At 46.2% G+C, this 17,375-nt stretch overlaps 1 protein-coding gene across 1 annotated transcript in view; it reads left to right on the top strand.

Moving 5' to 3' along the window:
• HYDIN (HYDIN, axonemal central pair apparatus protein) overlaps positions 1 to 17,375 on the top strand; it is a 289,232-nt gene that overhangs the window by 111,562 nt on the left and 160,295 nt on the right. The window contains exons 14-18 of the mRNA XM_004690198.2: positions 4,540 to 4,775; positions 5,962 to 6,062; positions 8,336 to 8,471; positions 12,012 to 12,176; positions 13,161 to 13,313. Coding sequence (XP_004690255.1) covers positions 4,540 to 4,775; positions 5,962 to 6,062; positions 8,336 to 8,471; positions 12,012 to 12,176; positions 13,161 to 13,313 — 791 coding nt within the window. The remainder of the gene's footprint in view (positions 1 to 4,539; positions 4,776 to 5,961; positions 6,063 to 8,335; positions 8,472 to 12,011; positions 12,177 to 13,160; positions 13,314 to 17,375) is intronic.

Here is a 17,375-nt window from a genome sequence, read left to right as displayed (position 1 = left end):
GATAATAATGAATTTAGAAGAATCCAGAATCTCAGTAGACTTGATTGCTGGAAATTTTGGACCCAGAAGTTTAGGGTTTGAGTGTAGAATTGCTGGGGTAAATACATATGTGTGTGTGTGTGTGTATATAGTTATCTCTTCCATGGACTTTTGCAGCCAGGTATGAGCTGACAGCATTTTACCCAAGGAAAAGTAGCTAAATTGACTTCAGGAGGGTGTAAAGTAGGGAGGCAGGGGCAAAGCTTAACTGTGACAATCATAGACAGGTCTCAGAGAGATTGATGGAAGAGATCACTCCAGGACACAGAAAACCTGGATGCAAGCGAGTTTTCATGAACAGTTATAAGGGAGCGGTCACAGGGATATTAGAATTGTGTAACCTTAAGATAGTAACAGAGAATCATAATAGAAAGGAGAAAGAATAGAATATGCAGCGCTCCCTGGTGGTGCAGCGGGTTAAAGCACAGCACTGAGAAGCTAAAGCCACTTGAGCATGAATTCGATCCCCGCCTGCCCCAGAGGTGACCACATGGCGTGGCAGACCTCTCCTGACCCACCTGCTGCTCCCCTCAGCAGTGTACTTCGTCGATCTGCCTGTTCTGCTCCCCGTTCTGTCTCTGGTGAATCCTATCACGCTCCACATCTCTGGCCTGTACTCCAGTTCTGTATGAATAAATAAATAAATCTTTTTTAAAAAAAATAGAATATGCAATGGAAAGTATGAGAATCAGTATCCAGCAAAATCTTGTTCTGTCAGCCTTGTTCTGAGGAGCTTGGAATAGCAATCTATTACTGATTGACTTCTGGAAACTTTGGTTTTTTTAGAAAACTTCCATTTAAGATCTCCAGTAATAATAATTTTCACATACCTCAGCCATTGCTTTGATTTTTGTAAGGATCTTACATTTTGACTGAACCTTTTAAAATTGAGATAACACAGGCTTAGAGGATCACCCACTTCAGATGTATGTCACACCACACCCACCACCAGGCACCCATGGTCTTCAACCATTGTCCCATGTTCCCCTCTTTTCTTGACTCTCCCCTCTAGTAGCTTCAGTTCTATCGTCAGATTTCTAGTTATGATTGCTTTGGATTTATCTGACCCTTTTTTTTTGTTGTTTCTCTATATTCCTCATACAAGTGACACTGTCCTGTATTTGTCTTTCTCCTGACTTACTCCACTAGTCATAATCCCTCCAGTTCTATCCATGTGTGACACATGGCAAGGTTTTATCTTTCCTGCTTCTTTAAGTAGCTGAGATGTGTTCCATTGTGTGCATACTGCTCTTGCTAAGCCACCCATCTGTCTCGGGTACTTAGATTGTCGCTATAGCTTGGCTACTATTGATAGTGCTGCAGTGAACATAGGAATGCACATATGTATCCCTTCCAGTTAATGTTTTTGCGTTTCTTCAGGTAGATACCTAGGAGTGGGATTGCTGGTTCATACGGTAAATCTATTTTGAATATATTGAGAAATGTCCCTAATACTATTTTCCACAGAGGCTGAACCAGCCTACCTTCACAGTCTTTTTCTCATCCTCTTTGAGGAGTTTCTCTCAAAGCTCAGCGCATAGTTAACTGCAGGTGTTAGAAAGCCCTAATGAAGACTACCTGTGTTGTTGAGGTTGAAAGAAGGGAGACTTTCTGAGAGGTTTTATTGATGGCTTCTTGAATTTACAGCCAAGTTGGTTCTCAACATTTAGTTTTATCCACATGAAGCAAGCTCGGTTGTGATTGGTTAGACACTTGTGGTCACGTGGCTAGTTACATAATCTGTGCATTCCAGAGTGGACTAACCTGATCGAATGGCCACTACAACCAAAGAAAGCCAGAGCCTCTGAACATGACCAATTTAAGATCAACAATACCTTCTTTATGCTCCATGTTTGCCAAGAATTAGACACTGTGAAATTTTTTGATCAAATGGTTGACTATGAGAATCTTTGTAATTCTCAAAGAATTACTTTCTAATTCCTTCAGATGGGAAAGTTATATCCTACAACTTGGTAGTCATGGTTCTGGCAACAAACTTTCTACATAGGAAGGCTCAAATCCACCTAAATAATGGTGGACCATCCAACAGCCAACCACAAGAACATTTCTTATTTTTGTGCCTTGGGCATGATCTCTTTGTATTTGAAACTCATGTCCCACTGCTATTTTCCTGAAATATGATTTTAGAGGATAAAAGAGGAGCCAGCCAGGGTCCTAGCTACAGAGGAGAGATGGTCCCAACATCTCTTATTCAGAGGTTTATCTTATCTGTACTATGATGGAGTGTGTGGTTTAAGATTTTTTTTTTTCAAAGATGAGTTCCAAATGGAGGGCACACCATTGCTGTGACTTATCAGAGACGTTTGAAGTGGATAGAGGATTCCAATTCTAGAGAATATTTGTTTTCAAGGTAGAGGTTGGAAGTTTTATGTCCAGAATGGATTGCATATATGTGCTTATTTCTTTCCCATATTCTGAACTGTTTCTGTAGAAAACTACAAAAAGGCAACCTGTTTTGTACAGAGACCTGCTAAGGTATTTCCCTTCGCCTTGTTGAGATTTTTTTTTTTCACTAGAGAAATTAGGAGCCATTGTCTAAAATATCCCATGTATCCCCAAAAGTCTGTCAATCATAATTTTAATGTTTGGGGATAGATATTGCTGAAGCAATTTAATTCTGTCCTTAGCCAGTGTCCCTTCTTTACAGGAGAGATCAATTTCCAAATCAAGTATTCTTTTTTGTCAGAACTGAAGTTTTTCCTGCCTAGCGTGTGATCTTTAGCTCCATGTTTCATTCAGGAATCTTACGGGCATTCAAGGTCAAGTGAAAATACACATATTGAAGGAGAATTCAATCTCCTGAGCATGTTGTCTTCTGAATCATTATTTAAGCACTGGGACAAGTATGTAGGTGCCTCTGTGAATCTTGGAGGCAGCCTATCCAAGTGTGTTTTAGTTATTCCAAGAAAGGACATATAAATCTTGAGTTTTTATGTACCAGATGCTAGAAAAGGGAAAAGAGAGGTCTATACAGAGAAGTACTTGCTTTCAGTGGGAATGAAAGACAGAACAGCATTTGGATCTGGTCCAGCTGGAAGCAGAGGCATGGCGTTCTTATTTATCACCCCTTGGTCTTTAATAATTAGCCAATATCCTCATTAGGTTTCTTGACCAGCAACACAGGGCATTAGCGGTTGTTGTACAAGGAATTGTCTAGCTAGGAAGTTATAATTGACTTTATTCTCTGAAAAACCAGCTTTAGGGAAGTTGTCTGAGCAGCAGTTTGGAAGGGCCCATCTAACGCTTTCTATGACCAACTCCTTAACAGACCTGACATTAGAAGAATGTTCAGCCTGTAAGGAATCAGGTCAAGTAAGGGGAAGGAACCTGCAGCTTTTCAGTCTCTGCTTTACAAGCTCAGAGAAGGTCCATGTGGCCCTTACATGACTCTGAGGCCTATTCTAGGGTACTTCTTTGGAATTTCCAAGAATAACTCCTCAACCACACTTTACCTGATAGCTCTTATCCCATGAAAGATCTTCCACAGATAACAGACCCACAGGGCTGGTGTCACAAAGGATAACTGCACGGTGTTTCCACTGTCCTCAGGTCCAGACAAAGGTTCAGACCTGAAGGGAAAAGTAGATTCTTTCAAACTCCCACCCCGTGCCCCTGGCTCCTTGCCCCATGGAGGTCATTCCTCCCAGAGACTAAAATGTGTTCTGTTGCTATTGGGTGTGAGGCAGAAAGAGCAGAGTTAACCTACAGGAGGAACTTGTTCTCCTGGCTGTGGACAGTTTGCTTTCTGAAAGTGGTAGCAGATACAGCAGCTACCTCAGGAATCCACAGGCAGAGCCCAGCTTATAGTTTGCCAGGTGAGGAAGAGCACTGTCTCTTAGGAAAGGAACATGAGTCTCATCAGCTGATTGTGGGGGTAAGATAGAACACGCAAAAGCCATTTTGTCTAAGGGAGATCAAAGCCAGGCATAAGTCTCTGGCCGATTCAGAAGCAGATGAAGTAATCTCTGCCCTAAAGAGACTACTATTTGATTTTGTGTTATCTACCCCGAGAGTGTGAGCATCAGATAAAGCCAGGATAAATTAGGTTAGGACTTGGCAGGCTTGGGGTCACCCTGCAGGCAAACCCTCACAACCTTCTCTTTGTATCCACACTTGGCAGGTAAAAAAGCATGGTTTTTGTTTTTTGGGTTTTTTTTTTTTGAAAAATGTATTTCTATGCAAAAATTAAATGTGAAGTGTACTTCAAGAAGACTACTCAGCAAACTGATAATAGAGACTGCCTCTCAACAGGGTTTGGTTCTATCGACTGCCATAATAAAGACACAATAAGTATTCATGGGATGAATGAAAATGTATGTACTGATCACACAATTGAAAATAGTATGGGGGGGGCGGTCGCTGAGGACAAATGAGGGGTGCAGAAACTGTTAACTTAGGAGGTTGGATGGTAGCCAGGGAGCTTGAGGTGAAAGGGAGGCTATTGTGGACTTTCATTTCTCACCTCTGTTTCTTCTCCAGGGTTTCCTCAGACTTTGACATGTTCTCTCAACAACACCTCCTTGGTCCCCATGACCTTCAAGCTGCGCATCCCTGGGGATGGTGCTGGCCATAAAAGCATTGCAAGATGCCAGCAGGAGCCGGATAACAGACGACTATCATGGGACAGTGATGAGTCCCCCACGGTGAAGCCAAAAGAATTCACCATCACTCCCGAGACCGGCACCATTCGCCCCCAGGGATTTGTTGCTGTCAGGGTAATGTGAACAGCCCTCTGGGGTGCATGAGTGGGGAACACACACATTCTAGGCCACAGAGTTGTTAGTGGAGTTTCTGCTGCAGTGCGTTCACTTCTCTTTTCCTTATGATGCTCAGCTTGGATGTCATCTAGCTCCCCAGTTACTGTTATTTATTGTTTTGTCTCTCTGATTTAGTGCAGAGAGGAGACATTGCACCTATCCAGCAGCCTTCTGCCAGGACCGCTCGTTCTCTGCCTTCTCCCGGTGCTGGGGAGCTGCTTCTCCCCAAATCTGACAGATTTTCTTCCTGAGCCCATGACTCTTATCTTCACTTGATTTTCCTTTTTTTCGGAAAGGCTTTCTCCAGACTTTAATTTTCCTTCTGGATCTGCACTGGTACCGGGTCTGTCTGGATGCAGATTATTTGCATCCAGGGATTCCCTCTGCAGCCAAAACAACTTTAATTAGTACCAGATACATAATTTATAGACAGAAAAACCTTAACCTCTGCCAGAAACTGTCTTCTGGACTAACAAGTATCTCTTCAAGTATAAATCATTTCAAAGCAATTAAAAATTATAACGGGGCGCATTCAGAAGCCTACATATAACATTTCACAACAGCAACTAAAAACACAGGGTAAGCTGTTCCAACCAGGTATTGTTCTCAGGTAGACTTTCCTTTGGCGCTTCCTATTTTCTGTTATAATAATGAATTGTGAAGGGGGGCAGGGAATGAGAAGAACAAGACTTTGGTAAAACAACAACTCATTGATTTCTTATGCCATTTCCAGGAACTGACATGGTCATGTTCATTTATTTTGCTGTAAGAGAAATTTAGCTCTCATGTCTTATTGGTATATTGAATTTTCATGATTTACGTAGCCCGGAGGCGTAGGGAACAACTGCAGTCGCAGTAATTAAACCTTGCTTGCTGCTGTTAAACTTTCAGGGTCATTTCCCCCTCGTGCACTTCTGTGTCTTCTTTGCTGCACCTCGCCTGCAATGAGTGAATCTATGGTACTTGATTCCTAACCTGAGAATAGTCAGTAGCCCTGACTCCTTGTTCAGCCAAACATAGTACACACACCATGTCCCAGGAAGCCCTGAAAGCCACCGGCCGTTGAGGTGCTGCCCTGAGCTCCTTGCCGCCCTGTGCAGCAGCCGGCCTTGTGGAAGAACGCCTTGCACCTTTTTCTTTGCAGGTGACCTTATGCTCCAACACCGTGCAGAAGTACGAGCTGGCCCTGGTGGTCGATGTGGAGGGCGTTGGAGAGGAGGTGCTGGCGCTCCTCATTACGGCCAGGTACCCTGTGCTCCCCTTGAGCCTACAGCAGGTGACATGCCTGCAGCCCCTTCACACTGTGTTTGCTCTGCCTTCCTGGGAAGGGAATCTGAGTCTCATAAATGACAAAGCTTTAAAGCAGCATAGGCGTCTAGTGCGCCTTTGGTGGAGACTGAAGGGATGTGTGTACTACAGTCTTAAGAACCACAGCCCTCTCCGATGGGGCTCACTGTCAGTGGAAGTAGAAGAGTGTGAGCAGGAAGAGGGGAAGCATTGCTGGATTTGATTTGTCTTTGAACTTGGTGCTCCAGGGGTTGGCGGCAGAGAGCAGTGCTCCCAGCCCTGGTGTGGAAGAGCCACTGGGCAAGATGTTCCACCTCTGCCACACTGTGGCATGATGGGAAGGTAGGCCGCCAGCAGCCCCCAGATGAGGCAGCAGATCTACCCCCGCGGCCCCTATCCCCACCCCAGGCCATCAGCAATCCCGCTACTTTTCACTGGAGGCGGTGGTGAGTTCTGGAGTCAGGTCGAGTTCGGGTTCTGCCAACCAGCTGCTGAGTGTGTCTGCTTGACCACGTCCCAGCCTCTCCGATGAAGGCTATTGTGTCATCTGCTGATGATGCAGTGACCCAGAATCAGATCATGGGTCACACACACTCACCAAAGCAAGTGGTGTCCACTTTAGGACTTTGCAGTGTGATCTGAAAATGTCATGTATAGGACACAGAGAAAGGGACCTTGTCAAACTCTCTGACGACTTTTCAGTTCCTACAATGTGGGTCTCTCTTGTGAATGTGAGTGCAGTGTGCCTTGAGGAGGGGGCAGTTTCTTACTGCCCCCACTTCATGTGCTAAGGCTTGGTGAAGCCAGACAGCAGTGCTGAAAGACCGTGAAGGGCTTCCTCCAGAGACACAGCGGATTGTTCTGCTCGCTTGACAGCAGCAAGCACTCTTTCGTCTAGTCTTCTGTGTACCCAAGTTTTTCTTTTTGGTCTAGTATTATTTTTTTCTGTGTGGGGTTTTCCTGATACTTTTCCTTCCCTTTTCCTCTATAGCTATCAATAGGAAATCCTGAATTTAAAAACAAAGGTCCCTAGGAGTTTCTTACTCCAGACCCAAATCACATTCTAGAAACCCTTTTGGCCACAGTGCTTCAGGTAGGAAAGGGGCAGCTTTGTAAAAGCCAGGTCGTCTGACAACCTGCATTCTAGATACAAATGAACCCCCATCTGGTACTAGATCTTAGGGTTAGTAAGAATCCATTTTAATGTCATTCCTCTAAGTGTTATCTGTAGGATAACTGCTTTTTGAACTTGCCTCCTGAAGTGATTCTCCAGGGAGTCGCTGGCAGTGACTGCCTGCCATGTCCTCCACGCTGCTTGGCCCCCTTAGCCAGCCTATATGGGACACTTGCTTCCTCCTTCACTCACATCCTCTTCTGCATTTCTCACAGCACCCTTGGAAGCACTAAAAATGCTAACATCAACTCCCAGAATCACCCTTCATTTTACCTCTGGGCACAATGGGGTGACGGGGAGAAAGCAATTTACTTCAGGTGGTGCAGGCTGCACTTGGTCAGGTGAGTCCTTGGCCTGGTCTGTCCGAGTCATGCAGAGTGGCATGACAGTGTGCCAGGGCAGGGCCAACTCTGAGATGCACAGACACAAACTAACACCCAAGTCACCTAATAATAGACCAGCCGCACACACGGGGCTTCAGTCCTCCTCCCCCGCACACAGCTCTCTCCCCTCCACACCTTCCGCTTACTGAGAACCTCGGGCAGGGTGCCAGTTCTGGAGAGCAGCTGCCTGCGCCTGCTGATCCAAGACAGCTGTTCTGCATAGGAATTAGAATTATCATCATTATTTAGGTGGCGGGAGCTGTTGCTGGCCCTTGGGGGCCTCTGACTGGTCCAAAGTGTCACAGCCAGTTAGGACCCCATGCTGGTGGCTCTGGCCCTATTGTCATGGAGCCAGATCCACCAGCCTGAGGAACTTGTGCTCTGGGAGCCCCTTGCGAAAAGAAGGCCAACTCTGAGAAGCAATGGAAATGTTAGTCATTAGCCAGCGAAGTCAGCTGCTGAAGGAGTCCTGCTTCTAGTCCTTTTTTGATTAAAAAGTGGTGACTGGGGGCTAAGGGAGGGGCATGATAGAGCAGATTTGAAAATGATTAATGTGGTTATTAGAGATAAACAACTATGTGACAATGACTGATGTGCCCGACTCGGGACTCTGGGTTCTGCATGTGTAAACAAGCTCTGTCCTCCTGAATTCTTTCCCGGGCTCCTGGGAGCAGGTGCATCGTGCCTGCCCTCCACATGGTTAACACAGAGGTGGACTTCGGGCGCTGTTTCCTGAAGTATCCCTACGAGAAGTCCATCCAGCTCGTCAATCACGACGACCTCCCAGGAAGCTACGAGGTCCTGCCGCAGGTGAGCCACTCATGCCTGCTTCAGAGCCAACTCTCCCAGGGGCTCCCTCAGAGAGAAAGGCCTCTCAGAGAGCCCTATTCCCGAACACAGGACTGTCATACAGTTCTGATGCTCATCCCTAGGGTAAGCTGGGGATGGGTGACAAAACCACAGCTGGATTGCCCCCTGCACGGGTGGTCAATGGTGGCTGGAAACAGTTGCTAATTTCTCCGAGGAATTTGCCTTTGCTCAAGAAGGGAAAGGGTCAGCTAAACCAACACACACAAATAATTCCCTGTGAGTTAACCCTGCAGGGGAACTGAAGCAGAACTGGGGATGTCCATTTAGGTCCTTGGCTAGAAGGGTGTCCCTAGATGCAGTGACGCGTTGTTAATAATGGGACTTGTTGGACCACAACGCTGGAGAGCAGAAAGGAGGAATGGTGCACTGATGCTTTCTGAATGGGTCTGCCTATATGCCATGGCAGCCGGACAGGTGGGAGATCACGCAGAGTAACGTGGGCGTAGGAGACTCAGCAGGCGTTGCACTACCATCATGGAAGGTTACTGAGGTATGCCGTTTTCCAAGAGTGCATTTGGATTTTAAAACACAATTCTGAAAGTATAGCACTGTAGTAAAAATCTGTGCCCTAGAAGGTCAAGCGGCAGGGGGCAGGAGAAGGGTTATTTGGGTCAAAGTTCAAAAAGAGTTAAAAGACTAGTGTAGGGCTGCTGAACCAAGGCAGGCTTAGAGGCTGCGTCAGGGAGACGCCTCAGCTGGGGGAAGGCTGGGGATGGCCCAGGGTGTGCAAGGAAAGAGACGCTCATCAAAGGAGTGTCAGAATTTTCTTTTCAGATCTTGACATTAAAAAGAAAAATTGGAAACTTGAAAGAAAATGAATTGCGTTTGTGGCTACCGGAGTGGCAATCTGTGGCATGTGGAAAGAAGTCACACAAGGAGCAGAGCCCGAGAAAGCTTGGCTGGGATGAGCTAGCCACCTGTGCCTAGTTGAAGGGCTGCAGTGTGACAGGGAATTAGTATTAATTTATTACCTGCTCCCTGACTAAAGCTGGAGGCCATGGGTGGGGGATGGGCAACAGCTTTTCTAACTTTGAGAAGCTCAGCCATGGTCACCTCAAGAACTGAGAGCCGAGCCAGCATCGGGGTGAAGGGGGAGTTATTTTTGCACGTTTGGGTTGGGAATAGGTAAAAGAGGAGCTCAGAACTTTATCAGTCGAGAGAAACATTGTTTTCACGTGTCTGTTTAAGAAACCAAAAGTAAATACCAAGAAAATCCATGGTGATCAAAATATGAAAATATTAAAAAAGACAGCATCAGCTTTACTGTCTCTCCCATCTGCTCAGCGCTGGGTTGGCTGGGCAGAACCCACTGCTCAGGCAGGTGAGTTAGATTCGAACAGCACAGACAGGCCAGAGTGTTCCAGAGGCTGAAACCTGCATACCTATCCTTTTCTCCCAGAGCCAAGGCTCTGAAATATCATCAGAGTCACCCAAACGTACATAGCCACAGGATTTTTAGTTTTATTTGCTGTTGTAATTGTATAAAAGCTATCAATTCACCATAGGCCAGGACACTGAGCAACTTCCACTGATAACACTGGGTAGTGTTCAGTCATTCACTTATTCTCCCACCTGTTTTCCCATTTGAAAATGTACACTGAGTGTAAATTTGAGGCCGAGAAAAGCAGATGTATTTTGAGGAGAGGCTAGGTCAGGCTCTGAGCTCACAGTCGGAGAAACATACAGTGTGTGCTGTGGAAGAGGGCTGCAGAGGTCTACCTGCCTCTACTTATGCCCTGCCCTAGCCCCAGATCCCTGAGGTTGCTGCGAATATCAAGGCCAGGCACAAGTTGGCTGAAAGCAGAGGGTATGAGAAACCTCCAAACAGCTTTCCATAATGGTTGTACCAGTTTGCAGTCTCACCAGCAGTGCAGGAGAGTTCCTTTTTCTCCACACTCTCTAACATTTGTTGTTGCTAGTTGTTTTAATATGTGCCGTTCTCACTGGTGTGAGGTGGTATCTCATTGTGGTTTTAATATGCCTTATTACAAGTGATGTTGAACATTTTTTTCATATGTTTGTTGGCCATCTGTATTTCCTCTTTGGGGGACGTGTCTTTGTAGCTCTTCTGCCCTTTTTTTTTTTTTTTATTTGTACATACAGAACTGGGGTACAGGCCAGAGGCTCAGGGGCGGTGAGAGGCTTCACCAGAGACAGAGCGGGGAACAGAACAGGCAGATCGACGAAGTACACTGCTGAGGGGAGCAGCGGGTGGGTCAGGAGAGGCCTGCCACGCCATGTGGTCACCTCGAGGGCAGGCGGGAATTGAACTCATGCGGAAGCGGCTTTAGATTCTCAGTGCTGTGCTTTAACCCGCTGCGCCACCAGGGAGGGCCCTCTTCTGCCCTTTTTTTGATGGGTTTTTCACTTTATTTTTGTTGCATTTGACCAACTCTTTGTATATCTTTGTGAGCAGTACTTTGTCATTAGTATTGTGTGCAAATACTTCCTTTCAATCAGTGGGGTGTCTCTTTTGTGTAGTGCATCTCAAACTGCTAAAAATGGAGCTTCCATATGATCCAGCAATCACTCTCCTAGGTATCTACCCAAAGGACACAAAAAAATTGATTTAAAAGGACACCTTCATCCCCATGTTTATTGCTGCTCTGTTTACAATAGGGAAGACATGGGATCAACCAAAATGCCCAAAAATAGATGTCTGGATTAAAAAGATGTGATACATATACCCAATGGAATATTACTCAGCAATCAAAAAGATAAGCTCATGCCTTTTGTAGCAACATGGATGGAGCTGGAAGGGATCATGCTTAGTGAAATAAGCCAGAAAGAACAAGAAAAATACTGATGGTTTCACTCATAGCAGGAGTGTAAGGGATTGGGGCGGGGTGGGTTGGGTGGGAGAGAATATATAGAGAGAGAAACAAATGTAATAGAGTAAAAATGATAACAGTGAGCAACTGTAAACCAGAGACATTTTATGGGGGTGGAAAAGGGAATGGGATCAGAACTGGGGTGGGAGAGTGCACTGTACTGTGGTGATGGCACATGGGTGAACTGGTGGTGGGAAGCCCATGGGAATTACAACTGAGATGAGAAAATGCACAGAATGAAGAATGATGTAAAAATATATATAATAATTTTTTTTAAAAAAAGCAGAGGGTTTGGCTGGAGGTGGAAGGGGCGGTGTGCCACACGCTCATGGGATGCTGGTGGCCTCTCTGGGTGAACCACAGAGGGACAAGGCAGTGGGGACCGAGAGTGGCGGTGTAGTGGTGGGTGCAGGAATGTGGGGCACTGTCATCCTAAGCTAATTGGTGCTGTGGCTACTTTCTGCCTCTCGCTGGGGTGTGTACTTTGGGGGCCTTCCGAGGCTGCTTCACTCCTTTAGGCTGGATCAGGATGCTCATCCTCACTTACTTGCTCGAACAATAGCTAAAGAACCTTTGCAGGCCCAGGACAACACACATTTCAAATTAACCTGCTGCGGGTGGGTAACCTCTGACTCACCTCTCCCGCCAGGTCCCCAAGGATTCGCCCGCTGTGTTGCTCTCCAGCCCCAGCCCCTGCGGGGTCATCCCTCCCCACAGCACGATCCACATCCCTCTGGCCCTGGAGACCCAGGTCACAGGGGAGCACAGGTCCACTGTTTACATCTTGACCTTCGGGAGCCGGGAGCCCCCAATGGTGAGCACCAATTTTCCGCATTGCTGTTATGATGACATGTTGGTAGTTAGTTTCAGTCAGGTGTTTCAAAATCTCCTCACCTAAGGCCCACACCACTTCCCATATCCTCCAAATGGACTTCCAGAGTTTTACGCTTCCGGTGTGCAGTCGCTAAGTGCCAGTGACCTTGGGAGCCTGTGCTGATGCATCTAAGTCTGTGTTTGCCGCCCACCCCCTCTCCAGGCTGGTTAACCAGTGTTTGAGGGGAGAGAGCCACCCCGTTCTGAATCTGGTCCTAAGCAGGGTCCTGCTGCCTTGCTGCAGGTAGGCTCTAAGGTGGGGTTCATTCACACCCTGCTCACCAGATCTCTTCCTGTGTAGTCACTGGACCTATGGCCCAAAGTGACCCACTGAAGCGCTCATGGCTTAGGCTGGCTCCAAGTGAGAGGAGAGGGAGACCAGCCACCCTCCACTGCCTGAGCTGTTGGAGGACGCTGCCCAGCAGGTTATAACCCCCCTGGACGCCTGGTACTTGGCAGGCCCAAGGGACAGGGAAAAAGGGGGAGCAGTGCCCATTGTATTTGTCAGTGTGGTCAACCCTGTGTGCCGTGGACAGCCCTGTTATGTAAAGCGCCGGAACTGGGACTCTCTCCAGCCACACCGATGCTCAGGTGTCAGCCCTCCGCCCCGTGCTCGCGATCTCTGGCGAGTGTGACTGGCCCGTGGAGCTCTGGTGTTGCTGGAGCTCTGCGCGGCTCTGGGCTGACTCAGAGACGCAGATCATCCTTCTTGAGGGGGCACTTCAGTCACGATTCACAGGACTGGCCCAGCAGGCCACCCCATGTCCCTCTGATCACAGAGTCCTGATAGAAGGGATGCCAGTTCTCATAAGTTCCCTTACACCCCCGCCTTTTGTGAAAGGGGAGCCTGGAAATCTGTTTCCCTTGATTATATGAGCCAGCCATTTCAGTCACTCCTGTGCTCTTTCTCCTGTGTGCAATGCAGGTCTGTCACTTAAAGAGCATCGGAGAAGGCCCTGTTGTCTATATTTATCCTCCTCACATTGACTTTGGCAGTATCTATGTCCTGAGGGACTCCTCCAGGATGCTCAACCTGTCCAACCAGTCCCTGATCCCTGCATCATTTCAGGCATGCATGGTGAGTAAACCGTGGGGCTGTTGTGGTGAAGGCAGGGCTCAGAGTTCTGCACCAGGCCTGTGGAGATCATCACCAGAGGCAGCCATTTGCCCACTTCGGCTATATTGATCTATACCTTCCCGCCTCCAGTTCCTCTATGTTGATCTTTTCATTGTTGTTGACCCAAGAACACAATTTCCATACTGTTTGGTAAATCATGAACTTTATTATCACCCCAGTTCCAGAAGATGCTTCAGAGGTAAGGCGCTCTCCTGACTGAACTGTACCTAAGCCACCTCCTCCAGAAAACACTTCCTAAATGTCTGTCACTGAATTTGCTTTCTTATAGTGAACGTGAACACTGTTGGCTAGAAATTTATTATATGTTCATCCTATTTTGGCGCTCTGTTCCTTCTAGCGATATTTTAATAGCGTTTATGACAAGACAGTATTTACCAAAAGTAGCAATTAAAGCAAACAGCAAAGCAAAGATAGACATAAAATGGTTCCAGAATTGAATCTGTCTCATTTCCATGTATTTCATAATGACACTTAGATCTGCTGATCTCCTATAAACTAACTTTTTTAACAGAAAAAAAAGTGACTTTTTAAAATAGATTTAAGAAATTTCTAATCCAGTAATTCAAAGTATTCTGGAGTTTAGAGATAGTTTTTTGAACTTTAATATGACATTTTCAAGGCTATCACTCTCCTGCCTATCTCCAAATTTTTGGTATTTGAGTAACAGCTAACATTTGGCTTCAGTATTTGTTAGCTATTTCTGTAAATCAGATATTACTATTTTTTTTAAAGATTTATGTATTTATGCATACAGAACTGGGTACAGGCCAGAGGCACAAGGGTGGTTAGAGTATTCACCAGAGACAGAGCAGGGAGCAGAACAGGCGGACTGATAAAGTACACTGCCGAGGGGAACAGCAGGCAGGTCAGAAGAGGTCTGCCACGCCGTATGGGTCAGCTCCCTGGCCGACTGGGGATTGAACTTGTTTTGCAGTGGCCTCGGAGAGCCTCATAATGTGGTGCTTTAACCCATTGTGCCACCAGGGAGAGCCCAAATATTACTAATTTTATAAAGGCCACTGTCAGAGAGAATGGGATCAGTTTCTTGCTGACTTGTCAAAGATTCATTGGTCCCAATTAGCAGCCAGTCATTGATCACTCTGTTTATTCATTTCTGTTATCACTGGCTACCCCTCATCCAGGCAGACATTTCCTGCAGCCGCTGCTCATTTTAACACGAGGCTCACTCATGACCAGTCTTATCTAGTGTCTTGCGAATCATGTGGCAAGAATAATATTTATACGTATTAATACATAAAAGAAAAGTCCTGTTGAAGAGGAACCTTTGTGGGCCTTTGTCCAGTTTGCAAGTGTGTCTGATGGAAAGCATGGCTGTCGCTCAGAAGTGTTGCTTCAAGTCCGGTTGTGTCTGTGCAGAGCTGACAGTGGGAGAGGAGGGAGTCAGGAGCAGCGCGGGAGGCCAGGAACCGGGCGCGGGAGAGCCCAGTGGATTCTAGGGAAGAGCTGGGCAGAGATCACCAGAAAGCCAGTGAAGGTGCAACCTCCCCACCCCACCACCAACCGCCTTTCCCTCTGCTATCTTAACTTCACTTCTTCAGACAAGTCTTGGTACATTTTGGAAAACAAAAGACACATCCAGAATCTGTTGCTCCTTAATTCGTTGCAGCTGTCGAGAGATCTGACTGGCTGTTAAATGGGGCCTCTCCCCCTTTCCTGAAAGGTTTCATGGCTCCTCACCTTGATTCTTTAACACCATCTCCAATCATCCAGCTCCAACCCCAAGGAACCAAATGTGTGATAAAAGCGATCAGCTGCATTTTTCTTTCAATTCTCTTAGAAAATTGATGTTTTGCTGAGTTGATTGCTGAGGTAGAGCATAAAGGTGATTTTCGCTGCAGTTCTGTTAGGTAAAAAATCAAATTCCTTGCATATTTCGGCTGGGAGTTTTCATGGATATCTTTGCATATTGTAGGAGTTCTAGAAATTTACCACCATGGGAAGAAGTTGAAATGTCCTTTGTTATAGCTCAGCTTAATGTGCAGTATTGAACCTGCGGAGTCACCCTTACAGAAATAACGGAGTATTGAGGGAAAGGTTTCAATTCATACTTGTTTGTTTTCTACTTAAGCTCAGCACCCACGTAAAGGGTGATCAGCATTGATTGTATTTTGTTCCTAGCTCCCCAGAGAAGTGCAGCCAAAGGCACAGTCCCCACTTCTGTTATTATTACAGGTTCGAGACTGAAGTCCTTTTCTTTCTTCCCCTCTGGGTGCCCTGACAGAGGGCCCTCCTCTCTCTCCCCACTGGCTGCTAGTGGAATCGGCTGCCCCGCCAGTGGCTCTGCTGTCCGCCATCTGTCCATCGCTCCTCCTTGTGCATGGCGGCCTGGCAAGGCCACTGCTGTGATTACTGTCCCTCAGTGGGGACAGTTGATGTCAGCTGGAGTGTCAGAGCTGGGAAGCAGGAAGCTCACCTTCACTGTGATGCTGGGGAGATAAATGACAACAAGAACAACTTTGAATGACTCAGAAATAAACACTAGACAAATAGGATTTGTTTAAGATGGAAATCTCCATATGTGGGTAAAGAAAGTAAAGATTTTTTTCTTTTTCTTTCTTTTTTTGTTTTTTGCCCTTCCACCAAAGTCTGATTATCGTGAGTGTACAAAAAGAAAAAACTTAGGAAAAGGAGAGTGCCCTGTCACCCAAGGCAGTGAGCTCCATGCTCTGGAAAGCCAGGAGTGTTGGTTTCCAGAGCGCTGGCTTGATTTGGATTTAAGCTGAGGGATAAAACACTAGCGTCAGTCACCTGTGATTTTGAAGGGTAACAAATCAGAATATGAGAGCAGGATGTGTACACGAGGGCTCTGTGGACATGCAGCATGTTAGGGAAGAGTCCTGCTCTCTGGGTGTCAGCGGAAGTGAGGCTGGGTGACTGGCTGGCAGCTGGAGCAGGTGCACCACTCACACTTAGATGGAAGCTTCTGGAAGCCTTTTCCTTTTACTCTTGGTTCTGGCTTAGCTGGGGGTCCCACCACCTCAGGAACTTGTGTGCCAGTGTCAGTGACACCTTGGGCTTCAGATGGCAATAAAACATCTTCACGGGGGTTCCTGCTCTGATATTCAGGAAAGGCCACTGGGTAATTAAATCTTCAGCGTTTCTGGGATCAGGAAACAGGAATTTGGAGGCCTCACTTGCGCACAGTCCTTTGTAAATGTTGGTTTTCTCAACACTTACCAGAGTCATTTACAGTGCTAAGGCATCCAGGAGTCTTCCAGGCTTTCACGTCTTAAGACCCTCACCCATTAGTTATTTCCTCCTTAAGCTGAGGACCCCTTTCTATATTTTGTCCCTGTGCCTTTCTCCTTCCAATGACAAGGGTCTCTGCTCTAAACCCCCAGCAGGTTTTAAATTACCATGATGATAATATGAAGACACGGACTGTGGCTAATGTTTACTTAGCTCTCTTTTACATGCAGTGTTTCATTGATTACAAGTCTGGGGGTTGGGGGTGGATATTGTTGTGTGTGCATTTTAATTAGGTAGAAACAGAGGCACAGACAGGTTACGTGGGTTGCTGTGGCCCGTGAGGGCGGAGAGTGGTGCTCACCCCTGTGCCCGGCCTCAGATCCTGGCTCCTTTCCTCTGTGCCGGTCCTGCCTGATTTGGCCTGATCAGTGGCAACTAAAGCAAAAGGATTTTGATTTCATGTTCATAAAAGATCTTTAAAGGTATACACACCCAGAGGAGCAAGATTTTCTAAGAGAGCAGAAGAAAAAAATTAGGAGCCTTTACTAAAAAAGACAAAAGACCACAATATTCTTCATTTTATTGCAAGATGTGCTGAAATGTACATATGCAAATCACCTTAGTTAATGTCATTTTTCAAGCAAGCATAATTATTTCCCTTGTATATCTAAAACAAAGATCCATCTATTTCCCACCTTTTTAAAATTATTATTATTTGATCCTTTGTAATACAGTGTGACAGTCCCATGTAAATGTGCGTAAAAATTCTTCACTACAACAGCTTTAAAAGAT

This window comes from Condylura cristata, unplaced genomic scaffold, assembly GCF_000260355.1.
Source record: "Condylura cristata isolate star-nosed mole 26May11 unplaced genomic scaffold, ConCri1.0 scaffold00028, whole genome shotgun sequence".
NCBI classification, from domain to species: domain Eukaryota; kingdom Metazoa; phylum Chordata; class Mammalia; order Eulipotyphla; family Talpidae; genus Condylura; species Condylura cristata.
This window is presented reverse-complemented; position numbering and strand designations above follow the sequence as displayed.